Raw genomic sequence first — 12,408 nt, 5'->3', positions numbered from 1 at the left:
GGTATTTTTAGATGGGGGTATTAATGTATATATTTATATTATAATTTGGGGGTCCTTGACAAGAAAATGTTTACTTCGTTCTTTAATGTTTAACTACTATTATTTCTAATTTGTGTGATAATTTGGTTGACTATTTTGAGTTGTCTCTCTTTTTTGTATAGCTTTGTTGCTGTTATTATGTTACAGTTTGTGTTGCAATTAATTTGTTTTGGTTTCAAAAGGTTTCAAAATGTCACTATTGTTCATGTATGTGGTGCTATATAATACTGCAACAACTGACAATAAAAAAAAGGTTTAAACAAACAACAACAAAAAACAACAATAACAGTTATCAGGGGTATGTCGCCGCCCCGTGGCTCTTCCAGCGCATTGCACGTTCGTACTTCCTGTACATTCATAGGGCGGAGGAGAGGCGGAAGCACTGAGTAGACATTTCTTTCGCTGAGCAGCAGAAACATTTCTGTATTTATCATTCAAGATGCCGGTGAGTAAATGATCCTCAACAACTGAACAACCATCGTTTGCCGTGAGATTTGACAGGAACATTCTTATTGAAACTATAACTGTCGATGATGGCAACGGTCGTGGATAAACTGTGGGCAAAATGACTCGAGCCTCTTTGCTATCCTGGTTAGCTTACTAAATGGATGCACGAATGATCTATTTACTCTGTGGATGTACAAATGTAACCAGGTTACTTCAATTAAACGGGTTACGTTTGTACACTGGCCGAGTTGTAAATGGATGGCTGTGTGTAACGTTAGTTAATTTGATCATTTGTTCCAGGCGTACCACTCCAGCTTGATGGATGCAGACACCAAAATGATTGGGAACATGGCTATGCTTCCACTCAAGACACAGTTCAAGGGACCTGGCCCCAAAGAAAGTAGGTTTCTGTCCCGCGTTTCATTGTTCAGCTACTTGAAAGAGATCAAACCACTGTCTGTCACTGTCAAGTAATGCGTTCTTGATCAATAGAACATCCCTGGTAGTTTTATACACATTCTACCACTGATATATGGCACTTATTAGGCCTGATTTATTGTATGACAAGTACTCTGTGTATAATTAAGGATGTAGGTCACAGGAGTTTGCTGTTATTACCATATATGGTATTATGTGTCCATCATCAGTTTGTGGTTTTTAGGTCCAGCTGTGTGTGTGTGTGTGTGTGTGTGTGTGTGTGTGTGTGTGTGTGTGTGTGTGTGTGTGTGTGTGTGTGTGTGTGTGTGTGTGTGTGTGTGTGTGTGTGTGTGTGTGTGTGTGTGTGTGTGTGTGTGTGTGGACAGATCACAGGTTTTCAAGGTGTAATTTTAAGTCCTGGAAGGGTTGTTCTTGGTACTCAATCAATGTTTTGTCGTTTCAGCCAAAGACACGGATATCATCGATGAGGCTATCTATTACTTCAAAGCCAATGTCTTCTTTAAGAATTATGAAATCAAGGTGAGAAAATAATCTTGGTGCCAATGCATGGTATGTGGCCAGTGTTCATTATTTTGACTGAGACTAAAAGACTAAGGTTTTGATACTAAGACTAATCAATTTCAGATGACTAAAATATGACTAAAACTAAATGGTGTGTTATTCAAAAGACTAAAACTAAATCAAGAATTTGCTGTCAAAATGAACACTGTATGTGACTTGGTGTGACAAGTGTTTTAGGGAAGTGACTGACTGGGGCCTACATCAGCCGCTTTAAACATTAAGAGGCACAATGCTTTTGCTGAGTATTGTTTACCCCTTACAGATACAAATGGGCAGAGTCCTTGTAGTTACCAGCTGCTGCTGCTGTTGTCAGTCCATTTACTGTATATAGCTGTTAGCATTACAATGTTATGAATTCTCACTATATTGCTGTTAGCCCTGCCACTTGGTGTCGCTTTTTGCTCTGTTTCTCCACATGTCTCAACTTGATTCTGCCCTCAGCAATGCAATCTTCTCATAGTTTTGTAGTAGTTAGACATGACAGGAACTGCATTTAAAGCAAGTTTCTGTACCGTAGTAGTTTGCAGGATGTACACAGTGGAAAAAATATTTCATTTGATTATAATCACTAATGTGTTTTTTTGTTTCAGAATGAGGCAGACAGGACATTGATCTATGTCACATTGTACATATCTGAATGCCTAAAGAAGCTACAGAAGGTAAACTACAAGTAATTACAATTTAAGTATACAATGAGCCTAAGGATATGGTACTTCCAGCACAATAAGTTCCTCAGTGTTTATTTAACTCTGAGGGTGTGTAAAAATGGAACCAAATGCATCTGGGTCCAATTTACCCTCACAATTAACATATTTACTATGTGTAGCAGAACAAACAAAATAGGGATGTGTACACTGTATTCAAGTATCGGTACAATGAATATAATGTGACTGATGCATAGTGAATTAAAATAGTCAATCAGAATAAACTGGTGGATGTGGATAGGAGGGTTATTGTTGAGGTCTTGAGTGTTCATTAGCCTCCTTGTCACTTGGAATGGTTGTGTGATCCCACGCAATATACTTTGCATATAATTGCTTACTTCAATTGTGATGAACCACATTTGAATTTCAGACATGGCTTATTGCCTCTTATTTGGCTAATGTGCAAAGCAGATTTATGAATCACTGCATTCACCTTTAGCTTAGGAATAGAAAACTGCAAGGCATAAAGAAAATGGTAGTTAATGCAATGGCCTAATTGAATGGACAACAACAACAAAAAACTATTAGTTTCATTGTTTGGTGATCTCACGCATGCATTGCTGTGCTTTGATCTTTCCAGTGCAGCTCTAGGGGCCAGGGAGAGAAGGAGATGTATACTCTGGGCATAACTAACTTTCCCATCCCTGGGGAACCTGGTTTCCCTCTCAATGCCATGTATCTCAAGCCTACAAACAAGCAGGAGGAGGGTACGTAAAACCCACTGACATGCTGGCCAGTGAAATTTTACTGTAGCAATAATCAACTCAGAGACGTGTGGTTATCGAAAAATAACACACTCTGGAGACCTAATTGCATTTGTGTGCATTTGTTCTGTTTCGATAAGTTCTTCATCCTAGTGGCAACAATTCAAATATATAAGTAGTGTTTATTCATATTTTGGGACAATTTACTCTTTAAAATAGAAACTTTGGGACCTGATAATAAGTGTTACTACTCCAGCGAGTGGGTGAAGCTGTGACATCCCATCCCATCCTATCATATAATAGTCAAGTCTTTTGCACACACGTAAAGTTGAGTTTGACAGTCATGGTGTGGTGTGTAATGATGCCAACATTGGATTTTTTCCTTGTTTCAGAAACCATGAGGGCGTATCTCCAGCAGATCCGCCAAGAGACTGGTTTGAGGCTCTGTGACCGTGTGTTTGACCCTCAGACAGACAAACCAAGCAAGGTGAGATCAATTGTGGAACTCAGAGCATTTATAAAATAAAGCATCCAAATAGTTCTTCTACTGTATAATTGGCTTACATTTGTCTTTTGATGGTCAAAAAACGTGCATATCTTGCTCTGTTCCAATAGCAGTTACCTAAGGCTATGTTCCATGTTCAATCTTTTGTTCAATTCATTCTGAGGTATTTGATCTATATGTGCTTAAAAATGGACAACAATGAAATGCGGGGCTGCTTCTGTCCATAAGCTAACCAGCTTTGTGTCCAACAAATGTATCAGCCCAAAATATGCCAGCAACAATGGGAGACTACTTGGTAACAGTAGACTGAAGTAGCAACAAATTAATTGTAATTTAATGCACTTAAGTGGAAAAAGATACACAATGGTTACAGTAAAAGGAGCGATTTAAAAAATGAGTGACATGGGTTTTAGTTAAGGTTTGGTTCTAAAATACTGCACTTTACATCAATGATTTATGAAGAAATAGTCTAATTGATAGACAGTGTACATTATCCATCTGCTCAGCTGTTGAATTGATGAAACACTATACAATTGAATACAATTGAATAGCTAGTCTCAACATCAAGTACAAATTCCAAGTATAGTTGTGTTGTACAGTACATCTTTCAACATAATACCAATGCAGTGAATGGTCTGGCTGAAAGTTGTTTTTAACTGTGGATTCTTTCTTTCTTTCAGTGGTGGGTGTGCTTTGTCAAGAAGCAGTTCATGAACAAAAGTCTGTCAGCTCCTGGACAGTAAAGAACTTATGATCTCCACTTTGTACTCTGCACATTTAAGATGGGTGGAATTTTGCTTTTTTTTATGTTCTTTTGTGCTTCTGGGTTTGTGTGGCCAACGTGATTTTTATATTGAATACAAGTCCAAGGGTATGTCTTAACTTGTATGGTTGTTAAACCGTTTTGAGCTGTTGCTTAATTCAATAAAGCAATCATAGAGATCGGAAATTAATCTGTCCTATTTAATCCTCTGTGCCTCACATTTTAAAGAGTGAATAAAGTTGGTCATAATAATCATCTGTTTCAACTGATTGTGGATAAACACTAAAGAAAATGAGTACAATTTAATGCAGCACTGTAATTACGCATAGTTTGTAGTGTCCCTTTTGGATATACAACTCAAATGAGTAACAAACAATGTTAGTGAAGAATATCCACACAGAGCTTTATTGCTTGTAACAATAATGCGCACAAACCTTTTAAATGGTTGACATTGCACACCGAAAAGACTTCACCAAAAATATCCATACAAGGAGCGTAACATGACATCACCTAGATCAGTGGTTTTCAAACGTGTTGCCTAAAACACACCAATGGGCATGTTACAATATCAAGGCGTGCCTGTGTTCTTACTAGCGACAATAGCAGCTGTGCAATGTCAACATGCCACATTGTGCACTTGTGGAGCAGCACATTCTCTGTGTGAAGAATATCCACACAGAGCTTTATTGCTTGTAACAATAATGCGCCTTTTAAATGGTTGACATTGCACACCGAAAAGACTTAACCAAAAATATCCATACAAGGAGCGTAACATGACATCACCTAGATCAGTGGTTTTCAAACGTGTTGCCTAAAACACACCAATGGGCACGTTAAAATATCAAGGCGTGCCTGTGTTCATACTAGCGACAATAGCAGCTGTGCAAGGTCAACATGCCACATTGTGCACTTGTGGAGCAGCAATTTTTAGATCTCATTTATGTATATATTGATTTCGCCTCTATTAGGAAATGAATGCTGTTATAGTAAATTATGAAATTATTCATAACCTTGTTTAGTTTTATACAGGTATTGAAATGTGTCACAAAATCAAGGCACGCCTCGACTTGTCTCACGCACACCAGTGTGCCTTGGCACACCGTTTGGGACCCACTGACCTTGACCATTCACCCGAATGGTATCGTGCAACGCAAAAACAACATGAGCTTCTCCAAGAGAATACAAAGGCAGGCAACTTAAGTTTCTATACAATTCTTCATATTTACATACACAAAAATACTGCTGTAGAGCTGAGATCTTGTATTACAAAAAGTATCTGCTTCATGTCTCAATTGCTTGATTTTTGGTTTCTCAAAAATACATTGAGCTAAAAAAAAAACAAGTGGAAGCATCCGGACAGGTTTCACATAAACTCTCTTTTGCTTACAAGGAGAGAAATTAAGGCAGTTTTGTGATGTTTTCCCCCTATGAGAAGGAACACTTTCACTGCCAAGCACTTATTTGTCTCTCCATCTCTCTTGAAAAGCTACAAATGTTGCAAACCTGAAATTGCATAAGTGAGGACACTGTATATGTGGAGTAGATGGCTCAGTGTGGCAGGTTGAATGAAAATATCTTCAAAAAGATAGAACATTTATAAACAATAAATAAAGTAAACTAAAAAAAGACAATTAGGCAGAATAAGTGGGTATATGTTTCTCCAGATCTTTTTACAAATATGCTCATATGACAAATTATAGGCAACCTCCTCAATTGCAGCCGAGCCTGTTTGATAGCTGTTGCATGCAGTGGCGGCTGGTGCTGATTTTGTTCAGAAATTCAGTGACATGTTTTTGGAAACCCTAACGAGTCACCTTTACATTTTGTTTCTTAAGTTTGTTTGGATGCGCTGGATGGTGTGCCTCCCAACCTCTTCATTTCACGTTTTTTATTCCAATTTCAATGTAATAAATGGGTGATTTAGTAAAGAAGTCCACCTCATTAATTTCTGCTTTGTTATATAAGGATTTGCAATTTTTTTTTATCATGTCTTGTTTTGCTGCGAGATATACCCTTTAAATGAGCCGCCCCTTCTTGCAAGTGTCAGGTTTACCAGTTTACTGTATTACACAGGCTTGGGGCAACTATTAAAATACCCACAGCAGCCCATAGAACAACTGTATACTCTGCAGAATTCCATATACATATTGTTTTAATAGTTTAGAAATTCACCATAATCACACCACCATCCAATGTATTTATCATTATACAGTTTTGTCTGCATACCAACATTTTTAAAATTCCTAAAAACAAAATTGGGGGAAAAACAACTCATTTGTTGCTATACTGGACCATATACTGTAAGCTTGTTCAAAAGGTAAGAATCTACATATAGAAACATTGCTCAACAGGAACCTGAGTTCTGCCCAGCAATCTTATTATTCAACGGTTGAGCTTTCAGTGCAACCACTACTTCAGTCCCCTTCAATTCCTATCTGGGGAAAAACAAAACAAACATCAATGCCATGCAATTATGATCTGATCACAGAAACATGGTTGGTTACATATTCAGAAAGCCTGCATACGGTAATACTGAAATTACCATTATCCAAGTATTTATGATTAATACAATGCCAAATATTGATGTAGTTCTAAAGCAAAATTCACCCTCATGAGTTCACGTAGGGGTGGGTAATATGATGAAGGTACATTGCCAATAAACAGTGCCTCATGATTTGCTTTGACAGGTTGTGTGCATTGTGTGTAGTCTGCAATCCACTTTCACCAGGCAAAACAATGAAATAAAAGAAACAAACTATTTGAATTTTCTTTGTGAATTCATGGCAATTCTTCCTTCCTGTAATTTGGAGAACAGTTTTGTGATCATAATCTTGTGAGTTTATCGTCTGTCACCGTTTGTACTTCCTGGGAGTGACGGTTATAAGGGTAATGCTGCATCCTTGGCTACTGCCACAGACACAATATCCATAATGTCCACTTCGCTCTGTCTTGTCAAGGCACTGTTGAATAAAATGTGGACTGACTGAAGCCAGATCACAACATAATATCACCCACTCAAATTACCAAGACATTCTAGGTAACTTGTAGCTCAGCAGTGCAAGTTGTACTACATTGTATTTACCATTTAAAAGTTACCACATACTGTAGATAAAAAAGATAATCTTACAAAGATAATCTTACACAATTTACAGATCATGCAAATTCATACTCATCCCTTTGCAACTCACACAGGGTGTTCCACAAGCATGCTGGCTGAATAGCAGAGTATTTAAACATTTCCAGACAGCTACTTATTTACTGCCCTTTCTCGTGAGCTTCATCTTGACTCTGATCGTCCTACTGACACAAGGAACCTTGCATCCAACTAATTTCAAATGAAAGATCAACTGTTACACATTGCTTGTTTGTGTGTGCCTGTCACATATCCAATATATATTTGTCTGTCTAATCAAACATTCACTCACTTGTGTTTGTAACATTAATGTTCCGTGTGTCTCATCAGTCATACTTGTACAGAATAGAGCTCAAAGACACAGTCAAATGATTTACCAGGTCTAATTTTTTATGCTGGTTAAAACATTTGTTTTCCCACTACAACAGAACACAGTGGACCAAAATGGAAATGGGGCTTTACAATATTTGCTTATTGCTATAAGCTACTGTACCCTAATAGGCCTTCACCTTCCATCTAAGCTGCTCAAAGTTGAATAAGACTTGGTAATAATTTGGCTAAGATTGCCTGCTAGAATACAGCCATTATGGAAGACCCCTGGGCCCTTCCACCCAACCTTCATACTTTCCCACCCCGGTTTTCAACTGGCTACCATTTCCACCCAGCTAGACCCTGTACTCCCTTGTGGAACACCCTGAACTCACAGGAACATCAGTCAGCAGTCAACACAAATCCCCTGACAAGTGGTGGTACTCACTCCCAAGTCAATTAGAAAACCTAGTCAAAAGCCATCTCCTGACTTTTCCGTACACAGCGTGCAACTTTCTTCTTGAACTCCCCCTTGGGATCCTTCCTCCATTCTTTCTGCAAAGCAGAGCACAAAAAACAAAAAATATTTCATCACAAGCACTTTTCATAGGCTAAATATGTCTAAAACCCACAAGACGAACTTAACGGCTTTCAACCTGGGGTCCCTATAAAAGGGAATGGCATTATAGGCTAAATGTTTTTAAAAATCTACAAGTTCCCAACACATCACAACATGTGAGCTTGTAGATCTGCCATTTTAGCTAATTTAATGCAACACTAATATACAAGTATAGAAAGGGGCATTAATTTATGAAGAAACATGAAAAACAGATGAAAAATGGAGATACAAAGCTTCTGCCCGACAGTGACGACACATCTATTTTGACCAAACTTCATAAAAGTGCCATCAATTATAGTATAATAATAATGCTTTTTTTAAATATAGTTTATAATCCACTTTATATCAAGTATAGTTCCCAATGCAACTGAATTAATAGGTGTTTGAATCAGGTGATCGTGTTTTAATTGCAGATATTTTACATTTGACATCAGGACCAATCCCAGCATAGAAATATCCAAAAGCAAAACCATAAAAAGGCACTTACAGCTGCATCTACATTGGCAGGAGATTCATCGTTGGGGTCTGCCAACATGGATATAACGCTGATCATGATGGTCTCCACTGTGTGGATTGGCAGCCAACGCTCCTCTGGTTTCTCATAGCCATACTTGTCCTCTCCAGGCTCATGCAGAATTGAGATGCATACATCGCCATTCTTTGCCACTGGTAGCAAGCAAAATGAAAAATCAAGACATGCACTAGGATTTCTGATGTTCTGATATGCATCAGTAGTCAAATCAGTCCAAACTTTAGTCCACATTGCTCTGCCTAGATATACTGACTTTCAGTGGTGAAAAAAGTACTCAAATGTTTTACTTAAGTAAAAGCATCAATACTGCAATGTTGAAGTACTCTGTTACACGTAAAAGTCAGGAATAAAACAAATTTGGCATCCAAATGTACTTAAAGTACCAAAAGTAAAAGTACTAAAATGTTTGAAAATAGCAGATATACAAGCTCACAACGCGTCGCGATGCGTCGTGTTGTGAGCTTGTAGTATAAAATAGGGCTAAAGTGGTTAATGTATGTTTTATAATTTAATAATTTATATCTGCAAAGTAACTAGGAAATTAAGTTTTCAAATCATTGTAGTGGAGTAAAAGTACAATATTTTCCTCAGAGGTGTAGTGGAGTAGAAGTAAAAGTATAGTGTATACTGGAAATACTCCAGTAAAGTGAAAGTACCTTAAAATTTGACTTAAGTACAGTACTTGGGTAATTGTAATTAGTTACTTTACACCACTGATCAGTAGTCAAATCAGTCCAAACTTTAGTCCACATTGCTCTGCCTGGATATACTGACTATTATACATCTGTAGTCAGTTACTTTCTAGGCAGAGAAAATGTGTTCATGAAATCTTTGGCCACAAGAGAGGTTATGATTAGGACGACCCACACACTGCAGAGTGCATTTCAAGGCAATCTAGCCACTAGTTTTCAGGATATGTCCCAGAACACATATGAAACATGTTCAGAATAAGTGAGCATAAATCCAGTTTACTTGCTTGATACCCAACCATAGGAGCTGTAAACCACTATATATCTCACATAGACTGCTGACACCTGACTGTCTCTGTGTAATGTATGCTACCATACGATCATATTAAACCTGGTTAATTACCTGATCAGATTGAGACTTCAGTGTATTCCTGTCAAGTTACAGGTTTATTTCACATTTATGTTTTATTAGACTTAGTGTGAGGAAGAGCATACCGCTTGAAATGTAACTAGTGGATGTGGATAATAAACATTATTAACAAATTAATTAATGGGAGCTACGTGTGGGCTGTCTTAATTAATGTAACCATTACTAGCCTAATAACATATTTTGTCATGTAATGAAGGATAGGGTTTACCATTGGGATGCCAGATTTCTGTGATGAACTTCATCTTGGGAGGTCTCAAAGGGTAGTCATGGGGGAAGATCAGGTTTGCTTTGAAGAAACCTCCCTCACTGCAAATGAGAGAAATGTCACAGTGACCAAGGACCAGAGCAAGCAGTGTCAGTGAAATAGCATAATATAGCACAGCCCTGAAACATGACTGTCATGACAGACGAGCGTCATGTGAACCATGGCTAAATATATCACAGCCATTTAATGTAATATCAACTCACAACAGTGTGTCTTGTGGACCAATGATGACCACTTCCCACTGGTAGATGTCGTCATCGTCTATGAGACCAGCAGAGAAGCCCTCCACAGGGTTCTTGTTCAACTCTGGAACATAACACTTGGATTAGGATTTATTGCCCATAAATCCTAGATATTCTCAAGGATTTGAGATATTATAATAATTGTAATGTTGTGTGATGATAAGACATCCGATCGTCTAATCCTTTTTTTTTTATTACCATCGCAATATAGATGGTCATTTCCAGTGGTGGAAAGTAACTAAGTACAAAAAATAGCCGATCTACAAGCTCACAACATGTCGCGTTGTGAGCTTGTAGATCGGCTATTTTCCAAGTATTTTAGTAGTTATACTTTTGGTACTTAAAGTATATTTTGATGCCAATACTTTTGTACTTTTATTCTAGTAACGTTTTTAACACAGGCCTTTTACTTATAACAGAGTATTTTTATATTGTGGTACTGCTACTTTTACTTAAGTAAAATATCGGAGTACTTCTTCCACCACTGCCCATTTCTTTAAAAACAAATCCTGATATTTGATTTTTGTCCATCAATCGGCTAGCCCTAAAATTGACCATGCTATGCAGGAGTTTGACCTAAACAACTGAAAAAACTAAACAATCTTATTCTCATTCATTGCTGCACTTTCCAATCTGACATCACATTGTTGATGATGAGTTGATGAGTGTGTTCTCTGCGTCTTCTAATCTAAAGGATCTCTGACTCTGAGCTGCCCTTTAAACATCATTAATGGACAGATGGGAGTGCTGAAATACTACCAGTGGTGGAAGAAGTAACTCAGACATTTCACTTAAATAAAAGTAGCAATACCACGTAGAAATACTGTTACACGTAAAAGGCCTGTGTTCAAAATGTTACTTGGAGTAAAAGTACATAAGTATTGGCATCAAAGTATACTTAAAGTACCAAAAGTAATATTTGAAATGTTTGAAAATAGCAGATCTAGATCTGCTATTTTCAAATAACCTGGCCTGTGTATAAAACAGGACTAAAGTGGTTAATGTATGTTTTATAATCACGATGTATATCTGCAAAGTAGAGCAGTAAAAGTATTGACAATTGGAAATACCTCCATTTTGTACTTAAGTACATTACTTGAGTAAATGCACTTAGTTACTTTACCATTGAACACTACCAGCAACGATTGCTAACAAACATTTAGCATCAACATTTATGTTCGCATATATAGTTCATTATTAAGGATCTACGTATTCCAGAAAACAACAACAATGACATCACAGCTGTTGTCCAAAATTAACACTTTATTTAGCGAATAGAACTTTTACCTGAAAGTTGTTTACGAAGTAACAGTGATGATTGTTCAGTCATGTTATTATTGTGTGATCTCTCTAGCAGCGTGTTTCAATAAGTGACTGATGATCCAGTTCAACTAAACAGCTAAACGTTACTATATATCCGCAGTGCTGTGGACCACGTTTGTTGCAGGCCTGTTGTTAAGGGTTGGCTGGTGGCTGCCGGGAGGGACGTGTAATCTGTGCAAACAACTCAAATTACCAGAAACGAGGTTAACAGTGTTCTCTACTAGAGCACCACAAGCTGCCTGGAATTTACACAGCGCGCATGCGCACCTTCACGCTGTGCTTCCGGGTTGGTTGCCAAGGAGTACATTGAACAAGGAAAGGCCAGGTACTTTAAAGGTAGGGTAGGTAAGTGATTTTCTTTGGTTAAAATAAGTGTTAAATAGCTCTATATTCTGATAGTACTCATTGCTATAGAGTGTTTGTTCAGTAAAAGGAGTCTCCAGCTCTTTATAAAACAGAACATGCATTTTTGTTTCAGTTTCATTTCCAATTTTATCCAATCAGGATAGAGAACTCAATCAGGATATAGATTAAACAAGTGAAATTGGAAGTGATGACACTAAGAAATGAGCAGGCAATATTGGAACTGGAACACTATAAAAATGAAGCTTAAAAATGGGTACTTTCTCCTGATTGGCTGAGATTTTGACACCTACCGGAAAATATATTTTATGTTTATTAAGAGCTGGAGAGACGGGGAGACTC

General features: G+C 37.6%; 2 protein-coding genes across 3 annotated transcripts; one reads left to right on the top strand and one right to left on the bottom strand.

The window, feature by feature from the left end:
• Nucleotides 1-385: 385 nt before the first annotated feature.
• arpc3 (actin related protein 2/3 complex, subunit 3) lies at nt 386-4,418 on the top strand. The gene is made up of 7 exons (XM_084047626.1): nt 386-484; nt 787-886; nt 1,367-1,443; nt 2,076-2,144; nt 2,770-2,896; nt 3,286-3,380; nt 4,079-4,418. Exons 1-7 carry the CDS (start codon nt 479-481, stop codon nt 4,139-4,141), a joined length of 537 nt encoding a protein of 178 aa, XP_083903752.1. The 5' UTR covers nt 386-478; the 3' UTR covers nt 4,142-4,418.
• Nucleotides 4,419-4,821: 403 nt separating this feature from the next.
• Nucleotides 4,822-11,929, bottom strand: LOC311038234 (ubiquitin-conjugating enzyme E2 G1-like). Of its 2 annotated transcripts, none has more exons than XM_084047627.1 (6): nt 11,668-11,929; nt 10,342-10,444; nt 10,082-10,179; nt 8,710-8,888; nt 8,052-8,158; nt 4,822-6,596 (listed from the first exon to the last, which is right to left on the bottom strand). In XM_084047627.1, the coding sequence occupies exons 1-5, from the start codon at nt 11,708-11,710 to the stop codon at nt 8,072-8,074; spliced, it is 510 nt and encodes a 169-aa protein (XP_083903753.1). In that variant the 5' UTR covers nt 11,711-11,929; the 3' UTR covers nt 4,822-6,596; nt 8,052-8,071. The 2 variants fall into 2 exon arrangements, with proteins under 2 accessions (XP_083903753.1, XP_083903754.1); XM_084047628.1 differs by having other exon boundaries at nt 4,822-6,592.
• Nucleotides 11,930-12,408: the final 479 nt, after the last annotated feature.

This window comes from Gymnoscopelus microlampas (assembly GCF_963454915.1).
Source record: "Gymnoscopelus microlampas genome assembly, chromosome: 21".
Classification (NCBI taxonomy): Eukaryota; Metazoa; Chordata; class Actinopteri; order Myctophiformes; family Myctophidae; genus Gymnoscopelus; species Gymnoscopelus microlampas.
This window is presented reverse-complemented; position numbering and strand designations above follow the sequence as displayed.